Here is a 14,498-nt window from a genome sequence, read left to right on the forward strand (position 1 = left end):
CTTGAACCATATTACTTCTTTTCATTAGTTTTAACAATATAGGGAATATTGTCGCGCTAATACTCCATAAAAATCCCATCATTTCTTTAAACATATCATTATCTGATAATGTACGCTAAAATTTTGATTTTCCATTCACCTTGCAATTCTAAAATATCATTAAATGGCATCCGTGTCTTTCCCAGACCTGTGGACCTTTATATATTTACTTTTGGTTAAAAATTTCATCAACTGAATCCATGTCTGCTAGTTAAGTAGAACGAAAAGGTTTTCTATAAGATGATCGTTCACTGGTCTATGAACAACAGGCGTGTTTGGTTAGGTTATTGTGTATGCTACTGTTGGATATATGAATGATTCAGAGATTCTTTGAGATTCAATGGGGATTTTTTTAAGTAAGATAAATAACTCGACAGTGTCGAATAGTTTAGAGGAAGCTTCCCGTTTCGGGCCTTCGGCCCTCGGTGGAAATGCTTTCTCTAATTAAACTTTTCAACTATACTGTTACTTAATCATTACACAGATTACATAGATCGACGATTGAAGACGATATAGGAACATTTTACACACAATTCCAGGAAATCCTGTAAATCTGTAAGACTGGTGGTTTTTTCTGTTCTGTGGCTGTTAGTGTATCACTTCTTCCTTTGACATTGATTTCTGTCCTTGAAACAGTCGTGCACTTTAAGCCTTGTCCTATAGCGCACCTGTCGATATGAATTATCGCTTGAATACGTTTTAATATTTTTCGCCAGAAAAGGTAATTCTCTTGTAAGCGGTATTGAAAAGTCCCATGATTTGTACAGTGTTGGGTAACACAAGAATGATGTAACATTGTCCCATCAAAACAAAGAATTGTCAAACTCCATCGTTCTAGGCAAATATAAACTTTCCTTTATCATGTCGTAATCGAGATTCTCCGTGCCATTTACGACGAAGATATTATGGTGTTTGATTCTTGCAGGCAATGAAAACGCGTGTGAAATTGGGGCTTATTTTATGCAAATCCTACTTTTTATTGCATTTCAAATAAGAAAGTAAAAAAAGTCTGAAGAAAAGGGTTCTATGCATACAAAAATCTGAAGAAAGGTAATGTTTCAGGGATTTGATTGGGATTATTTTATCTCTATAAAGTGATTAAACGAGATCGAATTTCAATCAACATAGGCTTCGAACGATGGCCCATTAATTATAAGAAAGATGTCTGAAACAAAATTCATAGAATTCGTGAAATAATCAGAAAAGTGTATACATTCGTGTACATAATGTAGCATTAATAAGATCCCAATACATTTAACTGAAACAATGGTAAGAGCATTGAAGACTGAAGCTCGGAGTAAATAACCTAGCACCCCCCCCCCCCCCCACACACACACAAAACACAAGTATGTTATAAAAAACTAAATGTATCGCATGGAATGAGAAGTAAATCAAGACACTTGTAATTTGTTTGGTAATTATCATCACATATTTTTAAGAAATAGGCATTTGCTTCGTTTAGTTTACAGATTTTGTAATCCTCAGTCAACATGAACTCGCAACAATTTAGATAACTTAATACAATGTGCGATTTATGTTTCACGCCACAGCGAGAATCCCTCCCTTAAATTTGCCACACTCCTGTCGATCAAAAAATGAGCCTTTTTCATTTTGACGCCCGGTCAAGTGGTACATGTACATATAGTGGCCGTGTGCTTCGACGCCAGGCCATTGCATCAGCCACTCACAAAACCAGACATCATGTCCGAGGTCCTCTCCCAAAGATCTCTCCCAAAGATAATCAAGTCTTGTTTCCATTGGTGTGTGCTTGATGAAGAAACAGTCGCAATCTTTACTTCACACACGCAAGTCTCGTGTGACTAAGGATCACGTATTCAAAAACTTCAATTGTAGCAGAGAGAGAGAGAGAGAGAGAGAGAGAGAGAGAGAGAGAGAGAGAGAGAGAGAGAGAGAGAGAGAGAGAGAAAGAGAGAGAGAGTATATATATTAAGATAATATGTTTATGGAAGATCCACTGGTATAATACAAGGCACATGTAACTTAATTGGCCAAGTCCAAATGATCTCTGTGTAGATTTCTAATGTCATTGTGGTTGCTGTAAGGAATCCCCATTGATGCCTTACGATGTTAAATGTGCCGATCATTCATTTGACCGTCCAGAGAGCCCCAATCAGTTTAGAGGGTGATTCAATCTTCTGTCACAGCTTGGGACTTCCTGTCCCCTCGCTCGTTTCCTCTGGTCCACTGTATTGAGTCACTGATAAGAAGCACGGAGCCATTCCCAAAATTATGAATTATGGTTCTAATATACATATTATATGGGTTCAACGAAATAACTTGGTTTAGGAAGAGATGCAAGTTCTGTACATTGTAGTTGCATGAAATAATCGACAAATAACGTTAGAATTTTCCTGTTCCGTTAGCGAATACAAAACATCGCGACAAATTGTAATTTTTTTAAAGCAATATGAGCTGCATGTATTTTTTAGAATTTTATTTTGCCGTAGAAACCTGCTAGAATGATAAGGCTGCATGTTACTTAAAATGTTATGATAAATAAGATTTTAAAAAATCATTAATGTTTGACAGAAGAAAGATTTCTCTTCTAAGGAATATATAGCAGATCATTTTTGTAGAGGGCGACAATAATTCAATTTTGCTTCAATTAAGGCTTCTTTAACAGCTTTTCACACAAAAATATGTCCAACAGAAATTTAAAAACCATGATATATTTTGTAATTTTAGTAGAAAATAACATTTTCATGAAATAATTTACAGCATGAAAATTGCAGCTCATATTGCTTAACTGCAACCAGGTATATTCAGGTTTATTATCATGACTGTAAAATCAGCATCGGTTTCAAACAAAATACTAAATACTGTAACTTAATCATCTAGATGTATTCTGTATTTTTTAAAAGAGAGGATTTAGCTGGAATACCTTGTCTGCAAATTTATGCGAACACTAAAAATGAGGTACAAAGCCAAAAAAAAAAAATGAGAACAACTCCCCTCCCTCTCATTTTGCCAAGAAATTAAATAAATGAAGCAATGAAAGAGATAATGATATATGTGTGCTATGATCCAATCAATCTGAATCTATAAGGACGTGCTTACCATGTAAAGATCCTATCTCCATGGTTCGTGTTGATTCCTATTCCTAAATGTCTGTCAGAAACAGGTCCAGTACTGATGATTACAAAATCAGTTTTACGAATATGCTGAGGTTTAAAATCCAGGCGGGGAAAGTCGTCTCATCACAGTCCATAGGAAAATAGAAAACATGATACTAATGGAGTCTGTTCTATCGTCTGCTGCAGTATCCAGGAAGTTGATAGTCTCTGAGCGCTTGGTGTGGCCAGCAGTTACAGGAACGGAAGTGGTTGCCAATCACACCGAACCGCTAGACGTCCGCGCGAATTACACGGGGATATGCATGTAATGGAAAAGTGGAATAATCAGGCATCGATTGGCGGTATGCAAGTGTAATAATGGCATATTCACCGTTAAATGGACCTTTTTATATATATGATCAGTGGCTGCTGGTCACAGAAATGAAATAATTAGTACCGATGCTTGGTTGATCCTATTCCATAATTATCTCCCCTCTCCACACAGTATATGTACCGCTTTTCTCAGACTCTGCATCTGTCTTCAAATTCATGAAAACGTTGATTACAAAGTTTTGTAGAGAGATCAGTTTACCAAGACACTCCCAACGCTCCGAAAGTTTAAAGAAATTGCTCCTTCAGACAAGTTTCGCTGATGCGAGAGTGATTTTTATTTTTTTATGCAACCGTTCTACATGTATTTCAAGAGGAGGGCATTTTGTTTATATTACAATAGGACACATATTGCTCTCCTAAGTGGGGGAGGGGGGGGGGGGGGTAATATAAAGCACTGTCCCTAAAGTATTTTCAATCTGTTTTTGTTCAGCAAAGGTTTTTCTTTTTTTTAATTTACATACAAAAAATTGAATTAACATGTAGTTGCCCCCCCCCCCCCCCACCTTTATGGGCACATATTGGATTGAAAATAAGGAAATAAAGATATAAACAGTAAAATTGAAGTTAAAGGTATACTTTTTGCCACCCCCCGCAACTTTTTGCCCCCCCCCCCCCCCCCCCCCCCCCGGATTAGGATTTTGAGGATTTTGGTTTAGAAAGCTTTTTCTTTTTTTCCTTTTTTTTTGTTTTGTTTTGTTTTGGTTTTTTTTTTTTTTGGCTTGTCAAAATTTTTTGGATGAGTCCCCCCCCCCCCAACACACACACTTTAAAAAACGATGCTACGTGCCTAGAAAAAACACTGTGTGTTTCTTTTTTGTTTTTTGTTTTTTTGTTTTTGTTTTTTTGTTGTTGCTCCGTTTTGTTTTAGAAATTAACATTTTTCTTCGACGAATCTCCCAAATAAGTTTTAAGTTTGGACATTTGCAAATTTGATATACCTCAGTTAACCGTTTTTGCCGTAGATGTCTGAACACGTCTGGTATATTATGTCGTAATTCGTAAAATATCATAGTTCATAAGTATTAGCAGACTTCAGGAACGTAGCATCGTTTTTGAAAGTGGGGGGGGGGGGGCCAGACTCATCCAAAAAATCTTGACAAGCAAAAAAAAAAAAAAAAAAAAAAGGAAATTTCAACTTTTCCAAAATTTTCAAAATCCTAGTCCATGGGGGGGGGGGGGGGGGGGGGCTAGCGTAGTATATTAGTTATATTACTACAATTTCTCTCCTCATTTCCTTATTTTCATATCAATCTTTTTACATACTCCCAAAAAAGTGGGGGGGGGGGGGGCAACTCCATGATACTTCTATTTTTTATATGTAAATTTTGTTGCTGCGAGAAAAAGTGGGGGGGGGGGCAGCCCCCCCCCCCCCCGATGCTACGTGCCTGGACTTACATAAGAAGCGTTTTCGTCTGTGTACTTAGTCTGTTGAAAATGCATGTTTGTAAATGCATTGACTACATGCGAGTATGGACAGGTGTTTCCCAGCGTCCTGAGATTAACACATCACCCCACTCAGACTACAGGGGGTGCTTGCACTTACAACAGTTTCGACCTGTTACATTTAACCTAAAAATTCTGACAAAGAAACTTGATATTAAACCAATTATAAAAAATGCCTCTGTTTATCTAGGGGTGCTCTCCCCAATAAACAAACATGATTATATTAGACCATTGTAGGTATGCAATACAATCTTAAAAAGAAATGATCTCATTTAAATGTAAATCTTCAACTATTCTTGTTCAGCTAACCTGGGTTTCAGTAAGCTTTTCTGATCACCCTTTGTCCGTCCGTCCGTTTGGACATTAATTCTGTATATTTTAAACTTTTTTTATCGATAATCAGCAGATCAATTAAATGGAAAAAATCATTTGCGATTTGTTATTCAGATGAGCGATGTGGTCCGGGGGCCTCTTGCTTCAATAGTTCGATTCGAACACGTTGAATGGTGGCCCACGTCATCGACCGACCGCCAAAGACGGGACGTCCTACCCTCGCTGTCGTCTCTAGGGGGTAAACAGTAGACATCAATCGTTAAACACGATCTCTCCAGGGATATACATGTATCGTACGTATTCCCCATATTCAGCGCCTTTACTTGGTCAGACATATTGAATTTGAATTCATTGTAGTAGCTTCATGATCAAAATTGCATTACATATGCATGGATATCGTAAAGGCTTTTAACACATTCTTCAAAATCCTTGGTTGTTTTTACAAAAATTTGAGCAATTGGGAAGCGTTTTGAAAGCTTAATAGTTATAATCAGATTGTTTCAGTGTATAATGTTATACGAGCAGATAAATTAAGGACGAATGAACTTTTGCCCACATGCAAAATTAATCAGGAATACAGTGATACTGGAATCATCTGTCGTCTTTCGAGCCCTTTATCAGCTGAGAAACGCGAAACTTCCAGTCAAAATGGGTTCATCGTATATATATGAAACTAATAAATTAATTATTAAAAAACATTTCAGTACATGTATTGGATGGGACATGGAGAGTGTGTAAAATTATAAACGGGGGTGCATTGTGGAGTTATCAATTTTAATAGATCTCGACATAATTTATTTTTATCTAATTTTTGTCAAAATGTATTTAAAATTTTAACTAACATAATATTCAAGAATTAAATTTTTCCTACATTGGATTCGGAAAAAAGAGCGCCACTGAATGCGGTTTAACTTTTATCGTTCATTTCACAACATCCAGTTTGAAATTCGCGTATATTTCCGACACAGTAAAGTGACAGTTGTCAGTGTCACTGTGACTGTGTGTCTGACTGTCTGCTGTGTGTGCCACTGTCAGGGCAGAGCAGAGCAGATTGTCATCGCGAGACCAAAAATAATTTAGGCAGTAATTTACCTGATTTAGTGTATTTTCTTAGACAATTGTTTTTTAATGCTCACAAGTTTACAGTCAGCAGGTTTGGCATTTTTTTAAGTGCATGTAACATCTTTTAACAAATGAATAGCATAAGACTGATGACAACAATGATAAATGAACTATGTATGACTTTTCGCACTGTGTTACCATGTGACTTGTTGTTTTTTTATTGCGAAATGACAAGGATTTCTAATTAACTGAATTCTTTAAGAGCTGTAGACAGGCCATGCATATAGTGTGAAGAAAAAAGGTTGCACCGCCCCCGTGTATTTACTGCTCTAAATGTCATCAATTATTCGGCTGTTAATACAGCAGGCACTCTACTGCTGTCATAATTTATCATAATTATGTCTTTGTCTGTGGCTTGTATTGCAATTTTTTCCCTAATATGTTTTACGGTGGGACCGCTGGGGCGAGCGCAGCAGGTGATCAAAAATGAATTACCTATGATAAATCAATAAAAATAAAAGTAGTGACGGAAAGTAAATGAATTTGAATGCAAAATAGAATAAATATACATATTTTTCCAGTAAATTTTCATTATGCATGTCATAATTCATAAGAATTTTTATTTATATATATACCAATCTGATTAAAATCAGATCTTTGTAACGCTCCGAAATTCTGATAGTCGCTGAACAAAGCGACATCAGAATTAGTCGGAGCGGATCAAAGATCTGATTTTAACAGATTATTTATATACTGGTCGCACGCCATCGTCAGAATTTTTGATTTTTGTAGAATAAAACGTTCAAGTTTTGTCTTCGGAGAGTTACATGATTCCGATTTTTTTTAATTTCTTCTTTCATTGTTCATTAATTAAATTCATATGAATGCCGCTGTAATAAAATTAAATATTTTAATAAGTATCTAAAAAATCAGTTCCTTGACGTTAATGTTTTTATTTTCCATCTGATAATTTGCTAAGACATACATAGAACAAGTCGTGTTTCTTGATTGAAGCACTACTGAAACTCATCTAGTTCTGAAACTAATTCTGATGTCTTTTTTAATTTCTTTTAATTCAAATTCCCGTCTATTGAAACACTGGAACTTATTTAATCGAGTTTAGGGCAATAAACATCGATAAGTACCAGTCAATCAATGATCAAACTAACTTTTTAAAAACAAAATGGCTGCCAATATGGCGGCGCCCAGGGCTGGAAGAAATTTTTTTTGGCCTTAGTACCCCTGATTCAACTTTCATTTTTCACTGATTTTCTTATATATACGTGTTACCATTAATCCTCGCTTCGCGAGGCGGGCTTCGCCCGCCTCTCGCTGCGCTCAGTATTATTTGAACAAGGGGTTATTTTGTCGTATATTTTTTATTCAATTTCATATGTGATGTATATGTTATTTATATTTTTTGTCCCATGTCAATATTACATAGTTTGTGTTTCTCAAAGTGTTAACATTATTAATTTCAATATTTATCCTTTATAACAGATTTCATCCTGATTCAATCATAGCCACAAATATGAAAAATGACTGTTAATGTATTATTGTGGTGGAGACTTTAGTGAGTACTGAAGTGATGGACAGTAGTTTCCACCAGAATCAGGTTTTTCATGCAGTGGAGTCAAACAACAGTGAGCTACTGTTGGAGCTGATACAGGCTGGCCACAGTGTGAACAGCGAGGGGAACGACCTGATCCGACCTCTACACGAGGCCTGTTTCAGAGGCCATGGCGAGTGTGTTAGAGTTCTTCTTGACCATGGGGCTGAGGTAAGCAATCACTGACCATGGGGCCGAGATAAGCAATCACTGACCATGGGGCCGAGGTAGGCAATCACTGACCATGGGGCCGAGGTAGGCAATCACTGATGATGGAGCTGAGGTAAGCAATCACTGACTATGGGGCGGAGGTAAGCAATCACTGACCATAGGGCCAAGGTAAGCAATCACTGACCATGGGGCCGAGGTAGGCAATCACTGACTATGGGCGGAGGTAAGCAATCACTGACCATGGGGCGGAGGTAAGCAATCACTGATGATGGAGCTGAGGTAAGCAATCACTGATGATGGAGCTGAGGTAAGCAATCACTGACCATGGGGCAGAGGTAAGCAATCACTGACTATGGGGCTGAGGTAAGCAATCACTGACTATGGGGCTGAGGTAAGCAATCACTGATGATGGAGCTGAGGTAAGCAATCACTGACCATGGGGCAGAGGTAAGCAATCACTGACTATGGGGCTGAGGTAAGCAATCACTGACTATGGGGCTGAGGTAAGCAATCACTGACTATGGGGCTGAGGTAAGCAATCACTGACCAGTGGCCGAGGTAAGCAATCACTGACCATGCCTCCTCACACTCATGTGGAAGACACAGGTTGCTGATCAGTGCATTTATCTTACAGGTGAATGTCCGGAACATTGACGGAGCCACCCCACTGTGTGATGCTGCTAGTAGTGGTCACGTGGATATAGTCCGGCTCCTGTTAGAACGGGGGGCATATGTGAATCCACCCCTTCTTCTCACTTCACCTTTACATGAAGCAACACTGAGAGGTAGGAAGGACCAAACTATTGTATCAAACCATCAGGAACAGCATTAAAATGAGTCAAGTGTGACTCTGTGAAGTGATATAGTTTATTAGTATTATTAAGGAAAATATAATTTCATGATGATTATAAGAACTTCTGGGTTTTTTTTTTAGACAAATGGGAGACAGTTGAAGTATTAGCTGCAGCAGGAGCCAATTTGAACTCCTCTGATTGTCACTTCGGAACCCCTCTCCATGTAGCTGCCTGCCAGGGGAGCATCAAATGCTCAGAGAGTCTTTTACGAGCAGGTATTGATGGGTTATTGGGTATGCTTTATTGATAGACACATAGGATTATGTGTCATTGGATATTAGTTTTACATGCAAATAAAACATAGCAAGTGTTCATTCTTGATATTGAAATAACTGTGAGGAGTTTTGTGTTGTGTGACACTAGGTGCCTGTGTGAACGCCATCAAGAGCCTGAACACCCCGCTCCATGAGGCCGCTCGGAGACAGGATGTGTCCCTCATACTGCTTCTGCTGGCCTGTGGAGCTGACGTCACAGCACGCAACAACAACGGACTCAGGCCCGACGAACTAGTGCTCAGCTCCACCCACCCTGCAAAACGAGTCCTGATCCAGTGGCAGAGTATGTGTTTCTCCCCCCCCCCCCCCCCCCAATCGTGAAGAGGTACTGCACTAGTTGCAGAGTAAAAGTAATTGTGCCTCCCTTTCTCCTCAAAATGCAAAACGAGTCCTGCTACAGTGGTATAGTAGGGAACTTCCCTCCCCCCATTAAAGAGGTCATGATCCAGTGGCAGAGTAACTGTGACCCCTACCACCCTTCCCCCCCCCCAAAAAAAATAAATAAATAAATATTCCCCCAAAACAAAAAAAAAAAACAAAAAAAAAACAATCAAGTGTCTCACAGTGGCACAGTGAGTGTTAACTGATAAGTTCAGAAAACTTTGTTCAGATCACAGGATACTCAAAATTCAGAGAAGAGGAGATATGTCATTATATAGTGTTACCCGTTGCTAAGTGTGTTGCTAACGCTGAGGGTAATAGAACGGATTATCAACTGCGTCTGCGTCTAAACCAATCAGATTTCAGTATTTAACATGAAAGTATAATAAAACTTCTTGTATTTTAATTTTCTACTTTATTAGAATTTAATTTGTTTCTTGAGAAAAAAAGTAAATGTTTGATAAAAAAAAGATATCTTTTTTGGGAGATTTTATTGTTTTCCTGTTTTGAATTTTATTTCATTTAAAAAAAAATAGACATTGGAGATTGCAAAAATAAGGATCACAGCTTTCGGATTGATCATTATAGATCTGTGATTTGACAATATTAAAGCCTGATAACACTGTTTACTTTATCTATTCATTGTAGTATCCTATGCTTTGAAAAAAGAGTTCTTAACCTTCTGGTAAAATCGATCTTGCATTGTATATACATATTTTATTCATATGCAAATATGACTCCTTTGAAGAAAACATTAAATATGTCACTCTGAAAAGATTTTTGGTAGATAACACAGTTTATTCAAAATACAGAAACTCACCGCAACTTCTATTTTCATAGGAGTTATCTCTCTTTGAATGCATGTCATTTATGTTCATGTGTACTGTATGTCTAGCATGATTATCCGGCACAGTGTTGTTTACTATTATACTGTACGAATGAAGACGTGAAGAAAACAAAATCAAAAACATCGAGCTCCGTTAGAGGCGGGCGAGACCCTCTGATATCTCAGCTCAATTTTTATTAGGAAATGGCTGATTTTTTAGTTTATATACCTGTATGAATGAACAAGAATTGACCAGAGATGGTAAACAATATGCAATAGTCAGGCCGAATCTCGCCAAGCATACGGCAGAACTCTTGATGGATGGTTCGTGAGAACTTGTTCAGTGATCTGTATTGCTATTTATTTCCTAAGCCACAGTGTTCTAATAATTCATGCATATTCTAATTAATTTATGCGCCCATGTTTTCAGTGTGTCTCACCCGAACTAATTCAGAGGGAAAATTACCTACCCTGGAGGAAACATTCTCCAACAGGGAATAAAATGATTTCAGGAATTTAATTCGGAAATATGTTTTTCCAATAGGATATTTGATTTACTTACCAGTTTTGATAGCCTATCATACGAGTATCCAAATTCACATTTCCCGTAGGATATTTATTAATTCTACTTCAATTTTTTTTTATCATCCTACTGGAAAATTTTTATTATTTTCCCACACGAAATTATTTTCTCTAAAGATTTTTTAATTGTGAATAACACCTCACCTGTCAGGTGAGATCAAGAAGAAAGTTCTGATTTCTTGGAAAATGCACTTGAGATGAATGGGAAGAATGTCATCTTGACATTTACATGATTATCCCACACATCGCGTTAATTTAATATTCTAAGATTAACTGCATACATTCATTTTGTCTGTCTCTTTTTTTCTGTCTGCCACTTTAACATTGTACATATTGGAATCTCTTATATCAGTATGAGGTCGCGTGTATCTGTTAAATGTCAAGCTTCTACAATCTATGTTTTGTATACCATTTCGTTAAGTATACGTCTTGACTTATTGAATTGTTTACTTATTTTTGTGCAGACCATCCACGAGATTTGAAACACTACTGTCGTCTGGTCTTAAGACGTCAAATTGGCGCCAAAAGACTCCTGTTTATACCGGAACTACCGGTGCCCAAGTCGCTTCAAGAGTACCTGGATTTCCGGTTTTGTTGAATATTTTGTGTGTTTGGGAAATCAGGGACATACATGTATATAAATCTCTGGTGAAAGTTTAATTAATAACTGATTTATTGACGGAAATAAAATTATATTAATAAATCAGTCTTTCCATCACTATAAATGTATAAGTATGGTGAATGCCCGTTTAAAAGCATGCACTGTACAAACGAAATATAATGTCTGCCCGATAGGACATAGTTTTATTAAATATAAAGATGGCCTGTAAATGGCTGTTATGGTAGTAAAGGAAGGATACCGTACTCTAACCTCTCAGCTTTTGATGTTCAATTAACTTTTCTGACAAATTAGCCATGGAACTTGGGAATCAAACCTTGTCAGATCCCCATACTGTGAGCTGTATGACTATCTGGTTAGTGAGAGACCTAACCCACTTTTCAGCTGGAACACCTCGTAAGACCAGAGGAGATGTTGTACCTGGGGAAAAATCCGAGGAAACGTGGATGTTTCTGTATAACAGGTGTCAATTTTTGCATCAGAAAATGGGGGAAATGTTTCTTCCAGAAGTGATAGCTCTAGGCGCTGGAATTGTTCAGAAACTAATCCTGTAGAATTGAGAGTGAGCGATTGAAATATATTACATCGATCCATGACCGATATATATTAAGTTAAACAGAAGAAATGAGCGAAATGTCTGCTCTCAGGTGTCCATGTGTAATTTATACCGTGTAATATTACTTGTCACTTTGAGTTATCCAATACAGAGGGGAGTGATCCTATCGGAGTGCGCTTCTTTGATTTAAAACAGGTGTCTATGCACAGGTGAAAATTGAAACCTTGCCAAATGTAACGTATATGGATGTAAGCAATAGTTTGCATACCGGCGAGTGTCAAGCACTCGAGGCACGTGCGTGGCACGCGCCGCTGATAAATAAATGTAATTTCTCCCTCCCACTAAGGCCTTCTACTAAGTTTCCGTTGTAAATAAAAGTAAGAAGATTTAGACGCGTTAGATTTTCTATTTTCCATTGATAGAAGATTAACCTAACTGGTTTGAGTTTGGTACGGAGGACGGTTTTGAAAAGAGAGTTAAGACCCAAACAGCGGGCCTCTATAGGACGAGGGTGCGGGAATTCTTATCTCCGGAGACATCTTACATTACTCGGCCCCGGGTTTTTATCCGCGGTATACAAAAGAGGCTTATAGATATGCAGGTGATATCAAACCCTTTGGAGAGAGAGAGAGAGAGAGAAGAGAGAGAGAGAGATTTCTTCATCATATATTATTAATAGGAGATGTACAAGAATAAAATCCATCTAGAATGTGATATAAAACTTTGATGAGGTTCTTTGCCTGCTCGGTATAACAGGTGACGAGTGAGCGCGCGCCTGTCCCAGGCTACCGAGTTCCATCTGTGATCGGCCCATCTGGGCGTCTAATCGCTGTTTGCTCTCGCATCGTTATTATATATTTTTCAGGTACATGTATTTTCCGATTGGCTTTTGTCGGAAAATGGAAAACTTGGCTTTCGTGTTCCAAAATTTTCGATCATCTTTAAGGACAAACTAAACTGACAAGTTAATTTACCGGAATGAAGGCCCTAATAAGTTAATTTTCAAAACTGACAAAAAATGAAGAAGAAAAAAAGATTAAACGGCAGGCGATATTGTGGTTTCTGCCATCAGACAATGACTGCGCTAAATCTGCCGCAGTCAGTAGATTTACAAGATATTTTAATACCATATTATGTTTGTGTTGGGGGACAGATATTTATTTTTTTTCTATTCAAATAATAAGTCACGTGGGTCTCTGTCTGAGGGGTAAAAATCTTATTTATGAAAGGGCCTTCGTGAATTATCGTACTTAGTGTTGACTTTCAGCAGAAATGATACGTTGACTGGCCAATTTTGCTCCAATAAAACTCGTGCATTGAGACGCATACCTGACGCGTTCTCAGAAGAAACGACAGTATTGCATAATCCCCATGGTTCCTTTTTCACCTGATCTCATATCGGAGTCTATCCGTAAATCGACCCTCTTGGTCGCTCTGAGGGCCGTTTTAACATAGAACTCCCGCCGGTACCTCCATAGACGAGCAAACAGTCGTCTTTAACGACACTTGCGTTCAAATTAGCATTTAAAAAAAATATTGGGGATAAGGAACTAAATTGAAAAGCGTCTCCCTTCGAAAATAATTTATTATTAGCACAATTGTGGTGAAATTGATAAAAGAGGTCGTAAAAAGCATTCTTTTTTTAACGGGTGTTGAATGATGCCGTTACTTTCACTGGTAGTTGTATGCACACACTCACACTGACACAAATCTGTCGGTATGCAGACACTTGAATGATTGTAAATTATTTCTTCTGAACACATTTGTGCATTAATTAATCAACCAGCTCGGAAGTACCCAGCTGCAGACACCGTGCATTTAATAAATATATAACACCGTTTCCGGGAACGCTAGGGACACAGATTTCAAGGAAAAGAGCAGCCGAGGCCCCGGCGTGAGATACCCCGCGATTGATTGTCAGGTGAACACGAGGGTATCGTGAGTGGGCGTGTCCAAGGTATGCTCCGTATCACCGGAACTCGTCCGTGACCTGCTCAAATGTAGATGATATCCCGTTCCTCAAGCTGATTGGTCGATTAAATACTTTAATCCAATCTTTTAACTGACGTATAAATAGGGAGATATAACTATAATGAACTGCATTCTATATGTACCAGCTGTCCTTTTTTTTCAGATCTCTCGGTAGTATCCACACCGACAAAATGCCTAAAAGGGGTATATTTGTTTGAAAGTTGGCTGTGTGATGTTCACAAGAAATTTCAACAAAATTGTTGCAGCGATAAATTATTCGGGACAATCGGAGAAATAGCGAAGTGAAAGG

The 14,498-nt window shown here is 38.0% G+C and overlaps 2 protein-coding genes across 4 annotated transcripts in view; one reads left to right on the forward strand and one right to left on the reverse strand.

Annotated features, from left to right (window-relative positions):
* The window catches only part of LOC128165639 (synaptotagmin-15-like), a 65,322-nt gene extending 61,978 nt beyond the window's left edge, over positions 1 to 3,344 (reverse strand). The window contains exon 1 of the mRNA XM_052830362.1: positions 3,118 to 3,344. Within this exon, the coding sequence (XP_052686322.1) occupies positions 3,118 to 3,139 (22 nt within the window). The 5' untranslated portion in view covers positions 3,140 to 3,344. The remainder of the gene's footprint in view (positions 1 to 3,117) is intronic.
* A 2,889-nt stretch (positions 3,345 to 6,233) lies between these two features.
* Positions 6,234 to 14,494, forward strand: LOC128167371 (ankyrin repeat and SOCS box protein 13-like). Of its 3 annotated transcripts, none has more exons than XM_052833061.1 (6): positions 6,234 to 6,365; positions 7,845 to 8,124; positions 8,759 to 8,909; positions 9,059 to 9,193; positions 9,342 to 9,536; positions 14,352 to 14,494. In XM_052833061.1, exons 2-6 carry the CDS (start codon positions 7,933 to 7,935, stop codon positions 14,492 to 14,494), a joined length of 816 nt encoding a protein of 271 aa, XP_052689021.1. In that variant the 5' UTR covers positions 6,234 to 6,365; positions 7,845 to 7,932. The 3 variants fall into 3 exon arrangements, with proteins under 3 accessions (XP_052689021.1, XP_052689020.1, XP_052689022.1); XM_052833060.1 differs by having other exon boundaries at positions 6,242 to 6,435; XM_052833062.1 differs by lacking the exon at positions 14,352 to 14,494 and adding an exon at positions 11,507 to 14,342 and having other exon boundaries at positions 6,246 to 6,435.
* The last annotated feature ends 4 nt before the right edge of the window (positions 14,495 to 14,498 follow it).

The sequence above is a fragment of the Crassostrea angulata genome, chromosome 10 (assembly GCF_025612915.1).
Source record: "Crassostrea angulata isolate pt1a10 chromosome 10, ASM2561291v2, whole genome shotgun sequence".
NCBI classification, from domain to species: domain Eukaryota; kingdom Metazoa; phylum Mollusca; class Bivalvia; order Ostreida; family Ostreidae; genus Magallana; species Magallana angulata.